At 43.1% G+C, this 24,815-nt stretch overlaps 1 protein-coding gene across 5 annotated transcripts; it reads left to right on the top strand.

Moving 5' to 3' along the window:
- Positions 1-709: 709 nt before the first annotated feature.
- On the top strand, positions 710-24,802 carry pfkfb2b (6-phosphofructo-2-kinase/fructose-2,6-biphosphatase 2b). Of its 5 annotated transcripts, none has more exons than XM_084316238.1 (17): positions 710-892; positions 1,306-1,451; positions 4,370-4,495; positions 5,021-5,117; positions 7,599-7,665; positions 8,066-8,140; positions 9,927-9,983; positions 10,121-10,245; positions 12,993-13,200; positions 13,578-13,724; positions 14,325-14,429; positions 14,765-14,894; positions 15,016-15,078; positions 15,217-15,281; positions 21,488-21,655; positions 23,290-23,312; positions 24,034-24,802. In XM_084316238.1, the coding sequence occupies exons 2-17, from the start codon at positions 1,367-1,369 to the stop codon at positions 24,101-24,103; spliced, it is 1,611 nt and encodes a 536-aa protein (XP_084172364.1). In that variant the 5' UTR covers positions 710-892; positions 1,306-1,366; the 3' UTR covers positions 24,104-24,802. The 5 variants fall into 5 exon arrangements, with proteins under 5 accessions (XP_084172364.1, XP_084172365.1, XP_084172366.1 ...); XM_084316239.1 differs by having other exon boundaries at positions 1,311-1,451; XM_084316240.1 differs by lacking the exon at positions 23,290-23,312.
- The last annotated feature ends 13 nt before the right edge of the window (positions 24,803-24,815 follow it).

Genomic DNA, 24,815 nt, shown 5'->3' on the forward strand with positions numbered 1-24,815 from the left:
CTTGTACAGTTGTACAGTGTTTCCCCCCCAACCCCTCCCTACCCACCCCCCCCCCCCCCCCCCCCCCACACAACCCCACCCAACCTCCTCCAATGTACAGTTTTTACGTCAAATGTATACTCCCTTTTCTGGACTCTTTTTGTATCACAAACAGTAGCCTACTGTATTTGCAAATCTGGTATGTCATAAATGTATAGATGTAGCAGTACTGTCTATGTATGTCATGTATGTCATATATGTTATGATGAATTGAAAATGGGGGACCCTGATGTAAACAAGACGAAAGTCTTTCTCTGGTCTGCATCCCCTTAACAATTGTGTGTATTGAGCTGTACTGTATTGTACCCATTCTGCAATCTGTTAATACAGTTTTCAATCAATCAATCAATCTGTATGTCTGTCATATATGTCCTGATGAATTGAAAATGGGGGACCCTGATGTAAACAAGACGAAACTCTTTCTCTGATCTGCATCCACTTAACAATTGTGTGTGTAATTGAGATGTACTGTACCCATTCTGCAATCTGTTAATAAAGTTTTCAATCAATCAATCAATCAATCCCGCGGGAATCCCGAAAAAATGTCATCCTCTGTGAGATTGGCAGCGTATGTGCACAATAAGATCTATTACGGTAGGACATTTGTGACGTAGGGCCTAGGGGTACACCTACGGCTACTCCAAAGGACACAACGCCACCAGCCGAAGGACCTCGGCGCAAGGACAGGCCAGGCCCCGAACAGACCGGCCGGACTGCCGGGCATCTGTTTGCTTATTAAAGTAGGGACGGTCACGGTCTAATCAGTGGAGAATAAACGTGCCAGTCGCGGTACGACGATCCAGAGACTACCGGGAAATCCCAGCTCCCCGATGCACTACTGCTTACAGAGCAGGTAAAATGCAAAACAGAATGAATTAAATATGAAATGTAACCAGCTGATGCATTCGAATCATGTTATCCCGGTAAACCGGTCTAAGAAAATAAAGAGATTACAATATTTTATATATAGGCCTGTCGCAAAGTAGTATATAATTCGTCTGATCATGTCGGTCATATGCTTTGGCAAGTTGTGCGAATACCTCCATGTGCGCGACATGTTCTGTACCAGCAGGCGAATAACTGACGTGGCCACTCCATTATCATCATCGGGCTTTATGCGAGGCGGGACACAGGCGTTGCCACGGATACAACAAGCTGTTTTCATAGCAGTGTAAATGGCATAGCTTTTGTGTATGAAAGTATCTTAGCAGTGAATATGATGGTATTTTGCCTGTTGATTTATAATAATCACGTCTCTTGTTTCAGCCCAGCTCGGACAATGCCCTTCTGGGAAGAGTGTTGAATTTGGCACAAACACAACTTCACCATGTCAAGCATTGAGGGAGAGACTGGCTCTGCAAACTCAGCTGAATCCATGAAAACAGAGCCCAGAGTGAATGAGAAGAAATGCTGTAAGAAGTTGCCCAGAATTAGATTTCACTGAGGATGAGTCCATGCACATGAAGGACAGCTTCTCATGCATGCCAATCAGTGGCTGCCTTAAAGAAAGACTGTTCTTTTGACGTGTTATCCATTGCTCTCCCAGTGGCCTGTGTATAGGCTAGTCAAAATAATTTGAATTAATCTCACTAGGTCTAATTTTATAAAATTGCAACTCTGTTATTTACATCAAATGATCTAGTAAAGTAGATCAGTAAAATGGACCAGTAGCCTACTTGTGAACTTATTTTGCTCTCCAAGGCAGCTGGAAGAAGTACAGTTCCTTTACTTAAGTCAAATTTGAAATATCCAGACATAATAGTACTTCCGTTAAGAATTATATTTAAGATGAGACAGCACCCCCTAATAGGGACAAAAAATACTTGAATAGATATCACTCAAACTTTCCCAGTTTGTTTATACATATAAACTAAGAAAAAATATATTGCAAGTTTTCTGAATTTTATGTTCATGCAAATGAGGCACTTCTCCATTAAATATGTGCACATGGATGCAATCAGGCAAAATAAATAAAATAAACAACTAAATGTGTGTTATTGATGTTTTATTGTCACTAGTTTCATAGAAGACATGTTTAGGAAGCAAAATATAACAAAAGCAAAAAGGCAATTTTGGGGGTGCTGTCTTGCCTTAAGTAAAAGTAGATAAGTATTTGATATTCAATGTACTTTCACGATGTTTGTGTATTGCAGTGCTTGGGAGTTGGGAGCATTCAAATCTCAAACCATTTAACTGTTAAAGTTATGTGGTCCAGTTATGCTGCTCTGATTACCTTCTCTTGAAGTTGTCAGGCTTCAAATTTGAAAGTACATACTCTCAAACTATCAATTCTTCAACATTATTGTTTCCTATACAAAATCCTTTTTTTCAAAGTACAAAAAGTACAATATTTCCTTTGAAATATAGTGGAGTAAAAGTACAAAGTTCCCTAAAATGTAAATTCTGCTTATGTGCAGTAAAAAAAAAAAAATACTTTGTTACGTTCCACCACTACTCCCAGGACAGCTGTTCACTCTTCGACTCCTCTCTTTCATGCCAATAAAGATTATATTTATCTTTCAAGGGATAATTATATCCTTCCACTGTCCACTACAGACAAACGGCCTAGTTGCAACAACGCTGTCAATAAGACAAGGGAGCAAATCGCACACAACAACTTTGATCTCTTAATTTTTCATTCATTCATTCAACCTTTATTTAGATCCTCTGACATTATTGAGGGTGGACCCTCATTTCCAATAATGCTGAGATTACAATAAGCAGAAAGCAATAAACAACAACAAAGAAATAACAAAAAGCTAAGATGAATCCGAAAATAAGACACACATATTAGCATTAGTTAAAACAATTACATTCAAAATAATTAAGATGAGAGTCACAAGAGAGTCATTATTTAAAGTGCTTTGCTGTTTATTCCATGAGCCTGGAGTACAAAAGCTAAAAGCAGTCTTTCCTACATTGGAATCTAGCAGTGAGGTAATGTAAATCGGTAAATTGGTTTAGGAGCGCTTTGTAAATAAACATCATACCGATATTGATCTTGTCTCACAGAGTGATAAATACTGTAGGTATCACCAGTAATCTAAGAGTAGAGTGATAAATACTGTAGGTATCACCAGTAATACATCTAAGAGCAGAGTGATGAATGCCACCTAAGGGTTTAAGGGTGGTAGAATTAGGGAGTTATTTTTCTACTAAACATGGGAAAATAAGTTATATTTCTATAAAGAAAGCCAAGTGTCGTTCATAGCTTTTTGACCAGATTATCAACATGAACTTTAAATGTGAATGTGCCTAAATATTGATAATGTGGGACTCTTTCAATAGCTGTGCCGAATTTCAGTCTGCATTTGAAATCAAGAATGTTTCTATGGAACAATAGTGACGTCCCTCTCCTCCCAAGCATACATGAACCCTTTCACCCTGCCTACTTTTATACACTGCCTATCAAATTCATGTGTCGGTTCTATGCTAATTTTATCTCACTACCTCCTACTGTATGCACTGTAATTTTAAGAGAACTATTTTATCACACTTTTGACTTCTTACTGATGCACTGCTCTGTTGTATGTTAAATACCCTGTTGTATGTCCGTTCTATTTTATAATTTTTAGACTATTTTTAAACTGAATAATTTTAAACTATTTTTATTATTTGTATTACTGAATGAAACTGTAAACAGAGAGCCTATTGGGATGCTAGATCCTAATGTGAAACACTGTGATTTACCATACCTTGCTACCTGTCTATCTTTTTATGCTCGCTTGCCTGTATTTTTTACTGTTGTGAAGCACTTTGAACTGCAACCTTTGTATGAAAAGTGCTATACAAATAAAGTTATTATTATTATTATTATTACTACCGCACACTGCAGAAGGTTAACCCTTTCACTGCCACACTGCGGAAGGTTAACCCTGGTGTGTGGTGGTGAAAGGGTTAACCTGCTGTGTGGCAGTGAAAGGGTCAACCTTCTGTATTGTTGCACTGAAAGGGTTAACCATTTGGTGGTGTGGTAGTGAAAGGGTTAACTGCACCCTTCTGGACACATTTCTACTGAAGTCTTGTTTCACTACACTACACTTCTTTGCAAAAATATGTCATCTTCTGCCTATTCATACAGTAAGGTTCACATAACCCTAACCTATCAGTAGAGGGACCAAGGTTAGTAGTTTACTTGTTAAGTATGTATACTGAATATGTAAATGATGGTGAACGACTTACACATTTACGGCGACAGTGGCTCGGGAGGTAGAGCAGTCTGTCGGTGTGTGAGTGAATGGGTAAAACTGTGAGGAACAAATTGTAAAGCGCTTTGGTTAAAAAGTGCTATATAAATGCACCATTTACCATTTATGTCTCTCCTGTTTAGCATGGGCCTCCTACATGACAAACTCTCCAACGGTGATCGTAATGATCGGCCTGCCTGCGAGAGGAAAGACCTACATGTCTAAGAAGCTGACACGCTACCTCAACTGGATTGGTGTTCCAACTAAAGGTAAAGTGTGAACATGTGAGTAAAGACATCCGTTGCGGTTGACCATTGGCTTAAGTATGACTTGAAAGTTATCTTTAAAAGAAGTGCCATATTCAACATAGCAAAATCCAAAGTGCATTGCGGCCTAGAAAGAAAGGGGCATTAATTAGGCACAGGGAGCGGTTTAAATTAAAGTTGTAAGGCTCTTGGGGATAGCAATATCCCTGGTTGATATGGACACCTGTTGAATAGGATATTTTTTTGGTATCTCCTCTGTCGTCTTTATAATGAGAATCCAATTAATCCATTCTTACAGACAAGTACCACAATTCAGTTGTAAATTATCTTTTTTTCTTTTCTTTCTTTGTTCTGTATTTTGTATTTTGACCCTGTTCTCTAGGATGGGTTCAGTCCGTCACTCTGTAATTACTGATATGGTGAAGGGAATTTGACCGGAGATCAGCTACTATGTTGACATTATAACAATGATAGTCACAACACCACGTCAAGGGCAAACTGTCGACGCCATCCTATTCCTTTTCACAGTGTTTAACTTGGGCGTATATCGGAGGGAGGCTGTCCGGGCTTACAAGTCCTATGATTTCTTCCGCCATGACAATCAGGAAGCCATGAAAATAAGGAAGTAAGTTTCACTCGTCCTCATTCACTCATACATAATAACTCCGATCCAGTTTTCATTCAGTTACATTCACAAGGCACTCGCCGACAGTGAAGGTAGCAGTATGACTGTGTTGCACAATGGTGTTAAGTGTCATATTTCAGGTGACCCTCCCCTGCTGCTGCATCGATGACTTTAAGCTGTTTCTGGGCCGGTGGTCTGTACTACAAGCTGACTGAAGACAACTGACATCTACAGTCAGCTTGTAAAGACAGGAGCTTGACCCCATTGGTTTTCGCATTGTATTGTGGTTAACTAGGCAGAGCTAGAGTGAGGGACAGCATGGATTGTGTCAGGAAAGGATCATTTCTACCAATCTCGGGTTCCAAAAATCAGAACTCTCTCTTTAACTTCAACTATCAATCTAAAATACAAAGACAGCCAAAGACAGACAGACACACACACACACACACACACACACACACACACACACACACACACACACACACACACACACACACACACACACACACACACACACACACACACACACACACACACACACACCCCAGATATAGTGTCAAATCATTTGTGGTTACTGGTCAATTGTAAATGAGCCACAATCGCTCCGTCCACAATGATTTAATTAACAGGCTCACTGATTGAAGTGGAGCTGGTATTGCGTCGGTCCCGTGAACATGTGGAGGGCTTTGCTGCTCCTGAAAGCATCCCTGCATGCAGTGTTACTGACCTAGATATGAAACAAGCTGCCCCTGTCACTCTGCACCCCGTCAGCACCCTGCAGTTTGCTGCATGGGGTCTCTTACACAATACAGGAGGAAACAATTGGCCGACTTGTTAGAGACTGCTCCTCCACTGCAGTAACCCAGACCTCTTTGTCATAGCAACCAACAATCAAATAATGCTTTCGGGACAATGAGCCATAAATTTGCTTTGGGTTTTCGGATAACTGATATTTTGAAACCTCATTAAACCACCATTTCAGTGTTTAGTGCACTCTTAATTAAAGAGGTTGTGTACTTTTGGGGGTGATGTATAACTTTCCCCACTGAATGATCTAGATCTGATGGCACAACTGCGTCAACATGGACTTGTGTAGTTCTTCATCTGAATTATTATAATCATCTGAAGATGGAAGGGCATTTGTTCCGTCTGTATTTGAACAAATTAATGAAATATGGCTGTACTGAACACCCGGTTCTCAACGTAGCGTTAGGGACCCCCCACAGGGCCGTGAGATGATTCGTGTGGGAGCGGGATCGCAAAAAGATATACCAATTATTTACCATTAGCACATTTAAAGTCTGTAGTAAAGATGTTTTGTTTTGTTTTATTATGAAATAGTAAATATGAAAATATGTAAAGTCCAAACACATTCCCGCCCGAGCACGGAGATCTCCGTGTTTCGAGTCCATGCGCTGTGGACAGAGGCACGGCTATATCCGTGGGAAGTTGTTATTGCTTTTATTCCATTTTAATAACCTATTCAAGGTCGCCGAGCGGCACTGCAGATTTACCCTACTCTATGAATTCGACAAGGTGCAATACCGGCCAGATCCTCTTAGGGGCGCTATCGCGATAATGCAGTGTGCCCTGTGGCTGAACGGATCAGTATTTTTTTTTCTTTCAATGGAGATTTCAGTAGCAGGATTCTGGATGTGCAGCATGTAGCTTGGATTACGTTTCAGATCGCAGATTTCACCATGCAATAAGGGGATTTATCATCAGCCAATGGACATATCGATCTACCAGATGGCGATCGATAATGGGGAAATGCTCGGGGGGATCAGCCCGGACCACGGTAAGATCTTTTTCACGTAAATTACAGCCCGATCGGGCATTGTTTTGATAGCCATCCAGGCGTTTGGCCTATGTGGCTAGTTAGACGAACACGGTTATTGGTAATCAATAATAATAAACGACGTCCCCCGCCCCCCCCCCCCCCTTTCATGCATACATGCTTTGGGATCGTGTTGATTATATGCAGTTTGAGTTATTTCTGTAGCATCTGTAAAACGGAAATGCCATTGGATATAACGTTAGCAGCTATTAGCCCTATAACTAGCCTTCCAGAAAATATACTAGTCCCAAATCCTGTATAACGCTTATATTCACGGCGCTATAAAATGAGAACCTATTGATGAATTTTTTTTCTTCTTTAAGCCATTTTGAAGGGATGGTTTATGGACTCAATTGACAATGAGAATGGACGGATAGCAATACTATAAAGTATAGATTTAGCTGTACAAAAAGCCCCACGTTTGTTTACATTCCCCGGTCCTCTTGACATTAATTAGACTCAGCCCAATGGCCCTGAATGTGTTAAGTGAAATAACCCGAAAAGAGAAAATAAATCTCATTCTTTGTTGTCATCATTTTGTCTTTGCTTGACCACATCAGGGGGTCGCAAATTGACGTCCCTCTGTTTTGGTTCACAAACCACTGGTATAGATTATCACTATGATGTTTCCCTCTCTCCCACAGGCAGTGTGCTCTGGTGGCTCTGGAGGATGTGAAGCTATATCTGACTGAAGAAGGAGGACAGATTGCTGTAAGTTCACCTGTCTACCTGTGTGTGTGTGTGTGTGTGTGTGTGTGTGTGTGTGTGTGTGTGTGTGTGTGTGTGTGTGTGTGTGTGTGTGTGTGTGTGTGTGTGTGTGTGTGTGTGTGTGTGTGTGTGTGTGTGTGTGTGTGTGTGTGTGTGTGTGTGTGTGTGTGTGTGTGTGTGTGTGTGTGTGTGTGTGTGTGTGTATATACTGTATATATATTTATACAACAGGTAGGTAGAGCGTTATAAACCGTGAGTATATTCATGATACACTCACGGTTAAATCACCATGAATATACCTATATACATATACATACTATACACACACAATACATACATCTGGCAAGGGATGATCCAACACTATAATATTTGATCACCCCCATCATTTCATTTCTTTCAACAGGTGTTTGATGCAACCAACACTACGAGAGAGAGGAGAGACCTCATCTTGGATTTTGTGAACGAGAACGGTTTCAAGGTAAAACAACGTGGAAGATGAGATTTTGCTTCGGGTTCATCTCTTTGGACTTAAATTGATGCTGGAATTGGACTTAAAGGATAACACACCAGTATAATGTTTACCTCTGCCTCATTGCCAGCAACAGACTTCATTAGGTCTTTAACATCATTGGAAAATCGGATGTACCAAAACGTTACTTTGTAACACTGAGATTTGTCTTTTAAAGTGGGGACTATTTTTCACAGCACACTCTTGACCACCATGGTTATTATGTATTGTCGCTTCTGAAGCAGTGAAGTGTTGTCTTTGCAAGTTGCTTTTGATGGAGTTAGGAATATAATGGAGAAACTGAGCTGTGGGAACACAACAGACAAGAAACAGAACAGGGGGTAAGTATGTAAATGTCACAACAACTGTCGTCAGCTTGTGACTGCAACTTGTTCTTGTTCGCGGACGACTCAGCCCTGCTGGTCTCTGACAAGAACAAGTTACAGGTTGAAAAAACCCTCAGCTCAGAACTCTGCAGAATCTGCACCTGGCTCGCTGATAACAAACTATCATTACACCTGGGTAAAACAGAGTCCATTCTCTACGGATCAAATAACAAACTCAGCAAAACCGACGGCTTCTCTGTTACAGTGGGTGACAATATTGTCACAAGGAAAGATGAAATTACATACCTAGGTTCCATCCTAGAGGCAAATCTTTCCTGTGACAAAATGGCATCCAATGTAATAAAAAAAAGTCAACCAACGAACTAGGTTCTTGTACCGGATCTCCTCTCTGGTAAACAAGAATACCCCGAAGACTCTGGCAGGAGCACTCATTCAAGGGTACTACGACTATGCTTGCACCTCATGGTACCAAAGCACCTCAAAGGCGCTAAAAACAAGATTACAAACATCACAAAACAAACTGGTCAGACTACTACTTGACCTTACTCCTAGAACCCACCTCACCCCTGCCCACTTTGACTACCTAGGATGGCTTAGAGTAGACGACAGAGTACAGCAACTTGCAATGGGCCTGGTCTACAAGATACACTACACGACTAAGGTACCCATGTACATGTCAACTCAAAATACTTCCCAAAGGTCAGTGAATACCACGACCACAACACCAGAGGGAGCTCCACAAATCATGTTAAACCCAGATTCGGGTCAAACAAGGGACTAAACACGTTTCGCAATTATGCCACATCAATGTGGAACGCCCTACCCAAAGCTGTAAAGGAAAGTGAATCACTACCCACTTTCAAAACCACTCTCAAAGAGCACCTACGGGAGACAGCTATTCGAAATTGGCCCCTGTAAATGTACAGTAAATATCCTAACCCAATAATACACAAGTCAAGTCAAGTCAAGAGTTTTATTTGTCACGGCATACAAGTATACAATGAAATGCGGGGGGTCTTGCCCGCAACAAGACCCTCTTCTTGGGACCAAGTAAGGTTTTGTCGATATTCCAATGTACAGTTTCCCTCACCCCACCTACCCAACCCCCCCACCCCACCCACCCAACCACCTCCAATGTACAGTTCCCCCCCCCCCCACCCCACTAGCGACGTTTGATCTTGGCATTGAGCCAAAGGCAAAATCACAACCGTGTTATCCAACAAAGTCCAGTTGGAATTCCAGCATCAATAAGTGGAAACAATTAAATGTATTTAAATGTATTTATATTTTAAACGTGCAACCAGTTTTTTTCTGTCTATTGATTGAACTTTGTTTGTGTCGTGTGTTGGCACGTGAACCAACGACTCTCCCGTGTGACTCATAGTGAACTCTGCCTCTCTCTCCAACAGGTGTTCTTTGTGGAGTCTGTGTGCGACGACCCAGAAATCATAGCTGCGAATATTATGGTATGTCAGCGTCTCGTCACACATCACTTCGTGACTCCTGGTCAAGGTCAAACCCATAAGCTATAAATACTCAGACTGCCGGCATGTTATGACTCATCATTTGGTAACAATATACACTTGCCCACATTCCCATACAGGAAGTCAAAGTGTCAAGTCCTGATTACCCAGAGAGGCACAGAGAGAGAGTGATGGATGACTTCCTGAAGAGAATAGAATGCTACAAAGTTACCTACCAACCGTTAGAGCCTGATGAATATGACAAGTAAGGATGTTGAAATGTCTCTGCTTACTAATATAGAAGATATATCTAATAACTGATCTATATCTATCTAATAACAATATATGTTCCTCTTCCTAGTCAAGTCAAGTCAAGAGTTTATTCATCACATACATACCAGGGCATACAGTGAAATGCGAATGGCCATGCCCGCTACGATTGTGCATGAAAACAATCGTAATAGTAGTAATAATAATAATAAGATAACTAGAATAGACATGATAAATAGACATGTTAATAAATCACTTAAAGGCACTGGATCCTATGTACACGCCTATACAATGTGCAGTTTTACTTCTATGTCCCTATGCTATACTTGCTGTTACTAACTATACTATGTAACAATCACAAGTTATTTTCTTAATGTGTCCTTTTTCCCTTCCTTTAAAGTGTCCTTTTCTTGTGTGTTTAAAGTGACCTATGGTGCGTTTGTGTGAGCTAGTGCAGAATGTTGTGTTGTGTGTGTGTGTGTGTGTGTGTGTATGTGTGTGTTCATGTGTGCGGGCGTGAGGCGGGCGGGCGATCAGAGTTTCACTTTCCCTCCCATGTTATCAGGCGTCGCTGATCCCACCAGCTGCGCGCGGGCGGGCGACTCGCGGGCGGGAAGCGAATAAAATAGTTTTGGTTGGATTCCAATGTACAGTTTTGCTTGTACAGTTGTACAGTTTCATTGCTCTAATGGCCTGAGGGAAGTAGCTGAGCCTGACGCACAAATCCCACTAGGCGCGGGACGCGGGCGTGAGGCGGGCGGGCGATCAGAGTTTCACTTTCGCTCCCATGTTATCAGGTGTCGCGGTTGAATGAATGACTTTTATTTATATAGCACCCTTCACAGCACGAATGCACAGGGTGCTTTACACTACAGCTTATATAAAAAACACAACAAAACAAAATCAGAAATAAATGACAAGAACAACAGACAGCAGTTAAAAAACTGTGAAACCAGATAAAAAAGTAGAATAAAAGAATTTGGATAAAATCATGAGTCACTAATTAAAAAACAAAACTATAGGAACAGTGAGGACAAGAAAAAGTGCCTATGTATGACCAAAAGCCTGTCTGAACAAATGTGTTTTAGTTGTTTTTTAAAAGAGTTTTCAGAGGGGGCAGTTCGCAGGTCCAGGGGGAGAGCGTTCCAGAGCCTTGGTGCTGTCACCTCGAAGGCTCGATCACCCCTGTTCCCACCAGCCGCGCGCGGGCGGGCGACTCGCGGGCGGGAAGCGAATAAAATCGCTTTGGTTGGATTCAGAGGCGTGCGCCACTCGCATTTTCACAGAAATACACTCAATATCTGCATTATTACCACACATATAGATGTTGTTCAACCAGCTAATGTGTCTGTATCTTTCCCAATACAAATAAACCATACTATACTTTTTCAGGAGTACAGTCACACTGATCATCATTCTAAAATGAATTATAAAATTCTAATTAATTATATAATAACTGGTTATACATGCAAAATGGACAATAGAACACTGGAACTGGAAATCTTAAAAAATTCTTCAAACGGGGACTGACTTCGCATATAGACTAGGCATTTACAGCTGTTCCAATGTAAATGTGCCTTCCTCCGTGCACTTTCGCCCGCTCTGAAGTCGGACTCGGTGTGGACGGCCACGCACGCTGTTCTCGCACGAAACCTGTGCGTGCTTACGCCCACGCCTGGTGGGATTTGTGCGTGAGTCTCTCTGTTCTTGCTGCGTATATACGGAGGCGTTTGCCTGACCGCAGCAGCTTGAACAGGCTGTTGTTGGGGTGGTGAGGGTCTTTCATTATTCTGCAGGCTCTGGATTTGCACCTCCTGTTGTATAAGTCCTGCCTTGGTGGTAGTGCAATACCCGTAGTACGCTCTGCTGAGCGCACCACTCTCTGTAGGGCCTTCCTGTCCTGGACCGTGCTGTTTCCAAACCAGGCAGTGATGTTCCCAGTCAGAATGCTCTCTACAGCCCTGGAATAGAAGGAGTGGAGTATCTTCCCTGATACTCTGAACTTCCTTAATTGTCTCAGGTGGTAGAGGCGCTGTTTTGCCTTTTTTACCACAGTGTCTATGTGAGTTGTCCATGTCAGGTCCTCTGTGATGTGGACTCCCAGGTACTTAAAGCTGCTCACCCTGTCCACGATAGCCCCATTTATCCACAGTGGCTTGTGTGTCCCCTGCTGTATTCTCCTAAAATCCATGATCAGCTCCTTGGTTTTACCAATGTTCAGGAGTAGGCTGTTATCCCGGCACCACCATGCCAGTACATCAACATCCTGGTAGGCCTTCCTGGCCTCCGTAGTGGGACGCCATCTCTATAGTACGCTGAACATGTTACTTTACTGCATATAGATGGGTTTTTGCTGCAGTGTATATCTAGCACAGTAAAGTAGTTAGTTCATGAAGTCGAATAATATGTTTATTTAAGAGGAATGTTTTTTGAGTACTTTGCTTCAGTGGCTTAGACTGCAGACAGTGACTTAACAATTAGTTCTCAGCAATGATGAGCAATCACCAGACCCCCTCCTTTGTTCTGGACTACCCCCGGATGTGTGCAGTTTACTGTGCAACAAATCTATTGACCTGTCTAATGTCCACCGTGGCCTGATTGCGCACACACCTTTGTTGTGACGTTGCAGAGAAACACATCCAGACGTAACAATTCTGGTAAATGACACTCTGCAGTTCACATAATAGTCACTAGATAGAGACGTAACTGTTTTGCTGTGTGACCACTCTGTGCCTCCCACAGGGAACTATCCTTTATAAAGGTGATGAACGTGGGCCAGCGTTTCCTGGTCAATCATGTGCAGGACTACATTCAGAGTAAGATTGTCTACTACCTCATGCACATCCACGTGCACTCTCACTCCATCTACCTGTGTCGGCACGGAGAGAGCAAGCACAATGTGGACGGTCGCATTGGAGGAGACTCTGAGCTCTCTCCTCGTGGGAGACAGGTACGTATGTCCAGGTAGAGCTTGACTTGGGCCTTGAAATTTGAGACTGGCCGTAATCCAAACCTCGGAACCAATTTTGTCCCAAACCAAACTGAAACGGAGGAGCTGCGTGAATATCTTTTTGTGGCCGCAATCCTACCTAAACCATGAAATATTTCCCCACTAAAAATTCTGTACCTAAACCCAAGCGAGTAAGTGAGAAATTCAGCCCTGGTCGACAGCTTCAGACAGAAATATCAAAACATCAAATATTAAATGTTCATGTCCTCTCTGGACAAAGTTCAATAATTTTTGCATCAATCAATCCACTGAACTCCACTGAAGTAAAAATTTTTTTATAAAGAATGGAAACCTCTGTCCGTCTAACTCCATCGCAGTTTTCCCACGCCCTGCGCGACTTCATCGAGGAGCACAAGCTGTCTGGTCTGAAGGTGTGGACCAGTCAGCTGAGGAGGACCATCCAGACAGCGGAGGAGCTGGGCGTTCCCTACGAGCAGTGGAAGATACTCAATGAGATCGACGCCGTCAGTACCTGTTCTCACCTCCTCCATCTCAACACATTACTCTCCTGTCTTTTCATGATAAGAACCATTATGGTTTCATGCAACTGCAGTTTTGGCTGCACGCTTTTTTCCTTTCCAATTACCATGAGCAGTGGAACACACTCAACGAGATAGACGCTGTCACTTATCTTCCAGTTTACCTTTACTTGCCTTTACTTACGTCATTTGAAAAGAACCATTGTGGTTTGGTTGAGTCACAGTGTTGGATGTACAGTAACTCGAGTTACTTTTTCACTTTCACTTAGTTAGACCTCAACAAATGCCAACACCAGTACCTCTGACACCATCACCAGTACCTCTGACACCATCACCAGTACCTCTGACACCATCACCAGTACCTCTGACACCATCACCAGTACCTCCGACACCATCACCAGTACCTCCGACACCATCACCAGTACCTCTGACACCATCACCAGTACCTCTGACACCATCACCAGTACCTCTGACACCAAAACCAGTACCTCTGACACCATCACCAGTACTTCTGACACCATCACAAGTACCTCTGACACCATCACCAGTACCTCTGACCTCTGACTCTTGATTCTCCTCTTCCAGGGTGTGTGTGAAGAGATGAGCTATGAAATGATTCAGAGTTCCTTCCCAGAGGAGTTCGCCATGAGGGACCGGGACAAGTACCACTACCGTTACCCCGGAGGAGAGGTACGTACCCTGGCCCGCTTCCCCTTTCTCACAGGATCATTTTCAGTTAACGTGTCATAGCAGGGTAAATACTCTACATTCAGAGTAAGAGTAAGTAAGATACACAGCTAATACTCATCATGGGTCTGCTTGATTTTAGGTGTGCATCTGTGAATAGGGTCCCTTTACACAAAATCTGGTCCTAAACACCTGAAGGCTATTTCCCTTCACTGAACCGCTAACCCCTGACAACCATTTAAAAGAAACCCAAACACCAACAACAACCAAGAGTCTCATTAGGCTGGCTGCTAGCTCACTGGCACAAGGCTAAATGTGTCCCCTTTGTGTCACCACAGTCATACCAGGACCTTGTTCAGCGGCTGGAACCTGTTATCATGGAGCTGGAGAGACAGGGCGATGTGTTGGTCATCTGTCACCAGGCGGTCATGCGCTGCCTGCTAGCTTACTTCCTGGACAAGAGCGCAGGTCAGGGAGGAAAGATTGAGAGTGGCTACGCACTCACTGAGAGTGACACACTCTCACATACACAATGCATTGGCATAGATGAAGATTAATTGTGTTCTGTCTTTTTTCCCCTCCCCCGCAGGCGATCTACCCTATCTGAAGTGTCCACTCCACACGGTGCTCAAGCTCACCCCTGTTGCGTATGGTAGGCCTTTGGTGTTGCAGAAGACATTGCTTTTTATCACAAAGACCTTTTCATGCCGAAGTTCAAAGATCTGAAACCGTTCCATCTCTGTAACTTGTACATGTCGCTTTATGTGTTCCTTCTTCTCTTCATCTCCAGGTTGTAAAGTGGATATGTTTCATCTTAATGTGGAGGCAGTGAACACGCATCGTGACAGAGCTATTGTAAGTCATACTAGTCATTGCTAGAAAATCCTATTTCTGCATAATTATGCATTAGCCTCAAATTTTATTGTATGTATAATATTATTGGGTTATTTATATAGTCGTTTCAAAATAACGCAAAGGAAATCTCAGCATGTCAAATCATAATGGTTTCTTTCTCCCAGTGTCTGCTAGTCCAATGCAATTGCATTTCAATCAGCCCTCCACACCTTAAATGTGAGGCTTTGCTTCCTTGTCTCCTTTCCTGTTCTCTTCTGTCCCTGTTGCTCTCTAAGGAACCAGAAAATCATACTGTTTTCCCTGAGCTCCCTAATTAATCAGACTTCCTCGAGCTCCATCTATCTAATTAAGTAGTACTATTAAGTAGCTGAACTGGGATAGCATTCACTCCTATGGAAGTCATGGCTGATCACGCTTCCCTGCTTACCTGAACTGTAATCATTGCCATCACTCTGCTCCGGTCTCCTCCCCCGATTGATTTATGCTAATGATTATTGGTACTTGAGGAAAGAAAGTTGTGTTTGCTCCATTACTTTTCTCTTTTTTTTATCTACTTTTTCTCCCCATTTTCTATTTTTCTCCCATCCCAATTTTTGTATTGTCCAATTCTACCCTCCCCTGTCTCGAACGTTGTTAGACCATGCCTCCCACTGGTCGGCTGCAATGTGGAGGAAGCCTTGTATCACGTGTCCCCTCTGGTACACAAGGAGGCAGCTGTCGCATCTTTTCACCTGCACAGCGTGATCTCTCAGTGGCGAGGAGTAACGCGTGGGAGGCTCACGCTGCCCACAATGCTTCCTGATTCTGCTGTACAGGCGCACCAACCGACCTGTAGGAGTTGCTGTCCACAACGTGTCCACCTATGTTAGATTCTGATCAATCTGCCAGTATCACGTCTTCTTGTGTTATCACCTCTCCATGGTCCCTCTGCGTTGTGTACTTTTAATGATCCCGACGTCTCATATACTGGCTGATACAATCCTTATCTCTCCCCGTTAGTGCGATCCGCAAACCATAATAATTCTCCTTCTTAAGAATTCGACACCTTGACAGCATACCTTTCTTGAAAAAGCGTTGTTTATTGATATGAACAGAAGCCTCAGCCCAGATGTTATCAGATTGTATTTTCATTGCTATCGTCTCTGCTGTTATTCAGTCCAATAGTGGCTCAGGCCTTGTCTAGCCAGAACCCTTCTCCCGTGTTAGCCGAAGCTAATGATGATGTGTCATTTCCACCCCCCCCCCCTCTCCGTGATGAGAGGAGAGAGTCTCTTCTGGTTTCTTCCCTCTTAGTCTCAGTCAGATTTTAGTCTGCCCTTACCCGGAACCACTGTCACCTTTATAGGATCTTCGTCCTAGCAACGACGGCCCACCCCCTTCTGGTTGTCATGTGCCAACAGCTTTAACCTTTACACACATCAAAACGTTTCATTACTGTAAAAACCTCCATCGCCCTGCTCCTGTGTCTCCTGCCCCGCCGTTATCTTTGTTGATGTACTGGGGAATTCAAAATATTCTGCCCTGCTCAGTGTGGTACTCACACTAACACCCTACTCGCTCTGTACCACCTCTTCCACCACCCTCTGCTAAGGCAAGCCATGCACATTTCGATCTCTCTGACCCGGCCCCCTTTAGATGCTCTCATCTCCCCCCAATCTATACTTCACATACATTGAAAAACACCCAAAAACACCAGTTTCTTTCATTCCCCCCTTGATTCTTAATCAACCTTCAGAATCATAAATCATTCTTTGGTTTTTCAATGAATTATACCCAAAAATAGACTCATAACAATTAGGGCCCCTCCGTCTGCTGTTTGCCTTATTGTTTTCCATTACACGCATCACACCTAAACCAGAAAGGATAAACAACGGTCAGGGAGGAGAGAGAGAGAGAGACAGAGAAAGACACAGATTTGCAACTTTTCAGACAACACACCTAAACCCTTTGGCCCCCCTACTTAGGTACACCCCACGTCAAATCAGAGCGCTCCCTTCCCTCTTACAGTACACCCCCCATCTTGGGCCGGTCCCGTCTTCTAGGGCAAGGGCCCCTTTCAGCAACGGCTCCTTTCCTGAGCTGGTCCCCGTTCCAGGGCGCGGTCCCCTAGGCAAAAATGTCTCCTCTGGTCTGCTACGGCCTCAGTGCTCTGGCTGTCCTCTCCACATCTGCTCTCCCACCGCCGCCGTCTCCTCTCTCTCTCGTCGTGGATGATCTGTGTACCAGGCTGCGGTGCCTGGCCCTTGCTGCTTCCTCCTCCTCCAGTCTGTCTCCTGGTCGTCTCCACCACGGTCGGACATCTCCAGACCCTAAAAGCAGAAAACAACACCAGCAGTTTTCTGTACACTCGACCCTTGTGTTTTCTATTAGTCTACGACCTAATTCCACACCCATATCTGTCCCTGTTCGTCGTCTTCCGTCGTGACACCAGCAGCTAACCGATCTCCATTTTTCTACGCACTATCTTCATCCCAGGTTGGCCCCTGGCGCGCACCAGATCTTCTGGTGACTGTGTCTTCCGAAGACCCTGCCTATTTATCAGGTGTGAGAAGGCCCCACTGGAGATCAAACTCCCTCTTATTTCATAATTAAACCTATTTAATTAACTGCACCTCATCTCTCTGTGCAATTCTTATTTAACCCATTATATAATTAAACTCTATTTAATTAACCTGTATATCTATATTATTATTATTATAATAATCCACCCTCTCCCTGCTAAAGTAGATTCTAACTTGAATCACTCCCCCACTCCGCCACTAGATGGTAGTACAGACCTATCTTCAAAAATGTGCCTGCATTATCCCACTGTCCCCCCTAGATGGTGGCAAACTCAGTCTAGAGTATTTTAGCTGACGTCACTCTCTGACTCTTATCCGTTAGCCTCCTCGTGGCTCTCGGCCATCTTGTCTCGGTGCAAATGGCTACTCTCTCAAACAAACGGCCGCTGCCCTTCCTTCCGAGGCCTAAAAACACAGCTGTTTTTCTCTCTTTCCCATCCATATCAGGGGACACTTCTCCCAGACTAAACTCTTGCTTATCGGACATAATACACAGTTTAAGGTAAACCCCCGATCGACTTTCCTCCCGTCACGACAAATTCCGGCCGTCTTGAGACCACAGTGACCAGTTTAAGGTGGGCCGTCTCAGGCGACAGTCTTGTCATAACAATCCCGCCATAACAATTTTTCAGTCTGGTTCAGCATCCCCCCCCCCCCTCTCCTCATCTCGCATTTACCCTCCTTAAACCAAAACCGTGCAGCCTGCCTCGTTTGTTTTTCATTCTCTGTAGATGACACCCTCGATTTTCAAAACACCATGGCTCTCTGCTCATATTATTACAGCTGGCCTCTCCGTCGCTACTTATATGTTTACGGATGCACTATTGTTCGTTTTTATTGGCTTGCGAGGTTAGATAAGGCTAAGACCCCTAGCGTGAGACACACTCACGTTTTTTCCTCCAACGTTGTCTGGCGTCCATGGTTCCGCTCGGCTCGGTTGCTGTGCCCCCTCATGGCCTCTGTCATGGCCTTGGCACTCCCCGTCTCCAGCCCCATTGTCTTTAACCACAGTTGGCATCGTCGTCTCAACCCAATCTAATCTCGATCTGCAATCCGGCTGTCATCGGCACCAACTGTTAGATTCTGATCAATCTGCCAGTATCACGCCTTCTTGTGTTATCACCTCTCCATGGTCCCTCTGCGTTGTGTACTTTTAATGATCCCGACGTCTCATATACTGGCTGATACAATCCTTACCCCGTTAGTGCGATCCGCAAACCATAATAATTCTCCACCTTCGTAAGAATTCGACACCTTGACAGCATACCTTTCTTGAAAAAGCGTTGTTTATTGATATGAACAGAAGCCACAGCCCAGATGTTATCAGATTGTATTTTCATTGCTATCGTCTCTGCTGTTATTCAGTCCAATAGTGGCTCAGGCCTTGTCTAGCCAGAACCCTTCTCCTGTGTTAGCCGAAGCTAATGATGATGTGTCATTCCCCCCCCCCCCCCCCCCTCTCCGTGATGAGAGGAGAGAGTCTCTTCTGGTTTCTTCCCTCTTAGTCTCAGTCAGATTTTAGTCTGCCCTTACCCGGAACCACTGTCACCTTTATAGGATCTTCGTCCTAGCAACGACGTTCCACCCCCTTCTGGTTGTCATTAGAGATGTTCCGATACCATTTTTTCCTTTCCGATCCGATTCCGATACCTAAGCTTTGGGTATCGGCCGATACCGATACTTATCCGATATCAGTGCATACATAAAAAAAAAAAAAAAAAAAAAACATATAAATTATATATATATATATTTTTTTATATATACTGTTTTTTAGTAATAATTAGAAAGTAATGGTATTTATTCAACAGGTGATTGTATAGATTTGTATTAGTATCATTAATCAATGAGTATGGGGCTGCAGCACTGCAGATATACCCTACTCCAATGATCCAGTCCACTCGCTTTGCACTCGCTACCCAGTGGCTCTGCAGATATACCCTACTCAGTCTACATGGCTCCGTTGAAGTAGCAGAGGAACTGTTGTGATTTTTGCACAATAAATATTCAACATTCTCTTTTGAGACTCCGCCTCAGACTCTTATCATTTGGCACTAAAAGCTAAACATTGTCGCCGATATGGCTGTCCGCAACATGTCATTAATTGTGTACGCGACGTGCAATTGTGCAATGACGACGTTACCGTGAGCTAGGCTAGCTAGCATGAGCTACCGGTATGGAAAGACCATAGAAGACTGTAACGTTACTGGTGACATTGTGATTTAACTTGGAATACTCCTTTGCCAACTTGCTGTACTTTGCTTGCAGGTCTGCAGCCATTATTGCTGGATTATGAATAGCCCCAACTTTAGCCAAGGTAACGTCAAAGCTAGCTTTCGGTTAGCTGTTCAATGCTAATAACACCAGCCACCAAGCGAACTCATCAGAGCTCCCTGTCAACAGCGCTCTGTCGGGACGATGGCATTTTAAGAAAGTATCTGCTCTGCTGTTAAAATGACAAATGGCAATTGACACTTTAATTCACGGTCGATTAAGCACACGTTTGTTTTATAATGCTCACTCAGCGAGTAGGGTATATCTACAGAGCCCAACGTCCGCAGTGTTGTTGATAAATTACGTCATATGGTATCGGAGCGCAACATTAGAGGGTACTCGCCGATACCGATACCAGCATTTTAGGCAGTATCGGCGGCATTTCCGATACTGGTATCGGTATCGGAACAAATCTAGTTGTCATGTGCCGCTGCCATGACAACAGCTTTAACCTTTACACACATCAAAACGTTTCATTACTGTAAAAAGCTCCATCGCCCTGCTCCTGTGTCTCCTGCCCCGCCGTTATCTTTGTTGATGTACTGGGGAATTCAAAACATTCTGCCCTGCTCAGTGTGGTACTCACACTAACACCCTGCTCGCTCTGTACCACCTCTTCCACCACCCTCTGCTAAGGCAAGCCATGCACATTTCGATCTCTCTGACCCGGCCCCCTTTAGATGCTCTCATCTCCCCCCAATCTATACTTCACATACATTGAAAAACACCCAAAAACACCTGTTTCTTTCAACCTAGCATGTCCTACCATGCTCTGTAAATAAATTATGTACATATACCGATATGCCCTACTCTGTTTACTTGTTTTATTGCACAATGTCGTTCTATTGGATTCTATTATATGTTATTACTATTGTATTATGCACATCATTGCGGGCAAGACCACCCGCATTTCATTGTATACTCGTATGCCGTGACAAATAAAATTCTTGACTTGACTTGAACGTCCGATCCCCACCCACCGGCTTTCCCACCCCCTAATACTGCCAATTGTATTAGTATGAACGACCAGCCAAGCCGGAAGCAACGCCGAGAGCTGGGCTAGAACCCAGCATCTCCTGCGTTAGTGGCGAGCGCCTTGCCCACTGCACCACTTAGCCGCCGCTCCATTACTTTTCTCATGAAATCTTTCCTCCTGAAATTCCCCAATCTTGTCAGGTGCTAGTTTGTCTGTACTGTGCAGTTTGGGTTATGAATGTGCCCTACTTTATCTGCCCCCACCTTTTGTAGTGGCTCATTGTGGATAAGTGTAGTTTGTTTGACTGTTGGGGTAAGTGTCCCAGTGTTGTTGTGTGTTCCCAGGTATTTTTCATTTTTCTTTACTGTATCCCCCCCCCCCCCCCCATCTCCTACCAGGGTAAAGTCCCGGGGGACCCTGCTCCCTTATCCCGGAGGAATAGTTGCACTCCCTTGTGCAGTCACGACCAGTTCAAGCGTCCCAGGCTCTACAGCGCTGGCAACCGGCCCTGGCTCCCCCTCACCCCCACCCCACAGGCCCTGATGCCAGAGGGACAGCAAAGCGAAGTTAGTGTCGGAATTACTGGCCCCCTCTTTAAATCACCCTTAACTCTAATCAGCCACCCCACCTCCAAAAGCCTTCCCTGGCCTTTAGCTCCTCCTCCTCGCTGCACCCTTGGATCCTCTCAGAGATTGTGTTTATTGAAAACCCATGTGGAGTGTCTTTCTCTCTGTCACTGGCATGTCCCTGACACCTACTGTACTTGCTGAATGGGTGTCTTCCCCCTTTGAATGTTCTGACCGTCTGTTGAACCATCCCCAACATCTGCTGTTTGTCTGGCATGGCCTTTGCTTCACTGTTACTGTAGGACGTCTTTAAGCGTGAATATGCACATCCGGCATGCCTACTTCTTCCCAAGTAAAAGCTAATTTTTTTTAGTTTTGGCATCAGTCTGTACAGGGCATTGGGATCTCACATAGGCCTACTGTATGTTGGTGGCGTCTTATATTTTTTCGCCACACATCTTATTGTTAGTTGACAGGAAAGGTAGAAGGGGGGGGGGGAAGACACAAGAAGTGCTTGGATCTGCACTACGGTATTGTATAAGTCAGCAGACCAATGCGCACTGGAGGGTGGGTACGTCAAATACTGACAGTGGATATGTTTCTTGGTAGTGGTCGGAAAAACATGGATCCTCAATAACACACAAAGAAATCAAGGCACACTAATAAAGAAATCAAGGCTTTTTAACTTCTGTACCTGAAGATAATAATAATAATAATAATAATAATAATAATAATAATAATAATAATAATAATAATAATAATAATAATAATAATAATAATAATAATAATAATAATAATAATAATAATAATAATAATAATAATAATAATAATAATAATAATAATAATAATAAACTTTATTTGTATAGCACTTTTCATACAGAAGTTGCAGTTCAAAGTGCTTCACAGCAGTAAAAAAATACAGGCATAAGCGAGCATAAAAAAAGATAGAGGTAGCAAGGTAAGGTAAATCACAGTGTTTCACATTAGGATCTAGCATCCCAATAGGCCTTTCTGTTTACAGTTTCATTCAGTAATACAAATAATAAAAAATAGAATAGACAGAGTAAAAACAAAGTGCAGTTGGATTCAGTTTAAAAATAGGCTAAAAATTATCAAATAGAACGGACATACAACAGGGTATTTAACATACAACAGAGCAGTGCATCAGTAAGATGGCGTGTCTTGTTTTTTCCCTATTAGTTGGGAATGGATGGTGATCCATGTTTTTACACCCTTGTATATACAAGGTTTTTTCCCTCTTTTTATTTTATTTTACTATGTCAGAAATATCTCCAGTGTTGTCAGTTTTTGATAGGAAATGTATGCACCACATATAGACCGTGTAAAACATAGCTAAATGAACGTTTGCCTTAAATTACTTGTTGATTTATTTTAGCTTTCCATAACATTCCACTTAATGTTCTAACATTTGTAACAAATGTGGTTATAAATGCTTCTTCATAATTGTGTGTGATGTGTCCATGGGCTTGTGAGTACAGTGCTTCAGCCCTTCTCCACCTCTCTCTCTCTCTCTCTCTCTCTCTCTCTCTCTCTCTCTCTCTCTCTCTCTCTCTCTCTCTCTCTCTCTCTCTCTCTCTCGCTCTCTCTCTCTCCCTCCCTCTTGGTCTTCACAGCCTCGGATAGGAAGCATTTGTCTGTGAGTATTTTGGAGACGTTCCTGCAGCGTACCCCTAATTTCCCCACCATTTTATACTGACGTCCACAGTCAAGCAATCTATATAATCAATTGCATATTTTGTCGTTTTCAACATGTAATGTTTGCGATTTCTCTTAACTTGCCACTGCCTTTGCACCTATAGCAACAAGACTGAAACTCACGATCTGCATTGTTTGTCAAGCTGGTCTTAGGAACACAGATGTTGCACAGATGTTACTTCTCACTCTGATACATTTGTGTTTTTTGATTAACCGCTATGTAACAGTGAAATCAATGTTCAAAGAAAGAAAATGTATTTCGGATGGAGAAAAATTAAAGCTAAATGTCACTATAGTGTTACACACAATATTGTGAGTTTCATTGCATGTCGATGCTTGTTATTTCATACTATGACATGGAGTGGAAGATGGTCTCTGCTTTGGTCACAAATCATTGTGTTGAAACTTGCTCCTCTGTTATTCAAAGGACTTGCAAAGCAGCTAAAATCAGATTAATCTTCTGTGTGGATTAAGAGAAGTTCCATTATATTCTAATGAGATCTGTGTCACTCTTCCCATAATTACCACATTTTTCAATTAGGAACTTAGGACGACTGGGCCATCTGGAAATCTATTTTACTACTAGACTTGCTGATATCGAGTAAATTAAAAGACAGAAGTTGGTGAACATCAAACATATTTGTTTGTTTCTTTTCTTGAAGGAGTCCCTGTGCGAAGGAATCGACTTTGACAGCCCCGAAGAAGCGAGTGGCTGTGTCCGCGTCTGAGTGACCGAGACGGCGTCCTCTGTCTTCTGACACTGCCTCTTCTCCTCGTGACACTATATGAGTGAAAGCTGTGGTGACCAGAGGTCATCCTCCTGGTCCTTCCTCTCTGAACGTTCCTGTTCCTCTTCACCCTGCATGCCAAGGCTCTTGAATGGCAGCATAGTGCCACAGCTACTCTAACCTCTAGCATTTGTGCCAATAAAACTACAATCAACCAACAATACATTATAGGTCAGACCTGATAACCAATAGCGCATATATTATAGATCAGACCTGATAACCAATAGCACATATATTATAGATCAGACCTGATAACCTGGTATTCCTATCAGTTAATGCTGCAATGCCTTATTGTGTTTGTTTATGTATGTTTATGAGACCCGCGTGTGCCAGTGTAATGTAAACAAAGTCATGTCACGAGAATCATTTGAGCTATTGCACATAGGAACCACCTGTTGTGTGATGTGTCGACTATAAAATGAGTAAAGAGGTCAGATTTTTTGTATTGTAGTCAATGGGCATCAGTTTAAAAATCAATGCTATGAAAATATTTTTATAACGTAAGTAAACTGATCTGCCATGTGGAGCAATGTGTAGTTGTGTTGTCGATCCACTGTATATTTCTCTGCCATTATTTACCACATGATGATCAGCCAGCAACAATGAATGGAACAGAAATAATGTAAACTGTGTGGGTTAAAGGAAGTCGATAATGT

Source organism: Notolepis coatsorum (assembly GCF_963971535.1).
Source record: "Notolepis coatsorum genome assembly, chromosome: 6".
Classification (NCBI taxonomy): Eukaryota; Metazoa; Chordata; class Actinopteri; order Aulopiformes; family Paralepididae; genus Notolepis; species Notolepis coatsorum.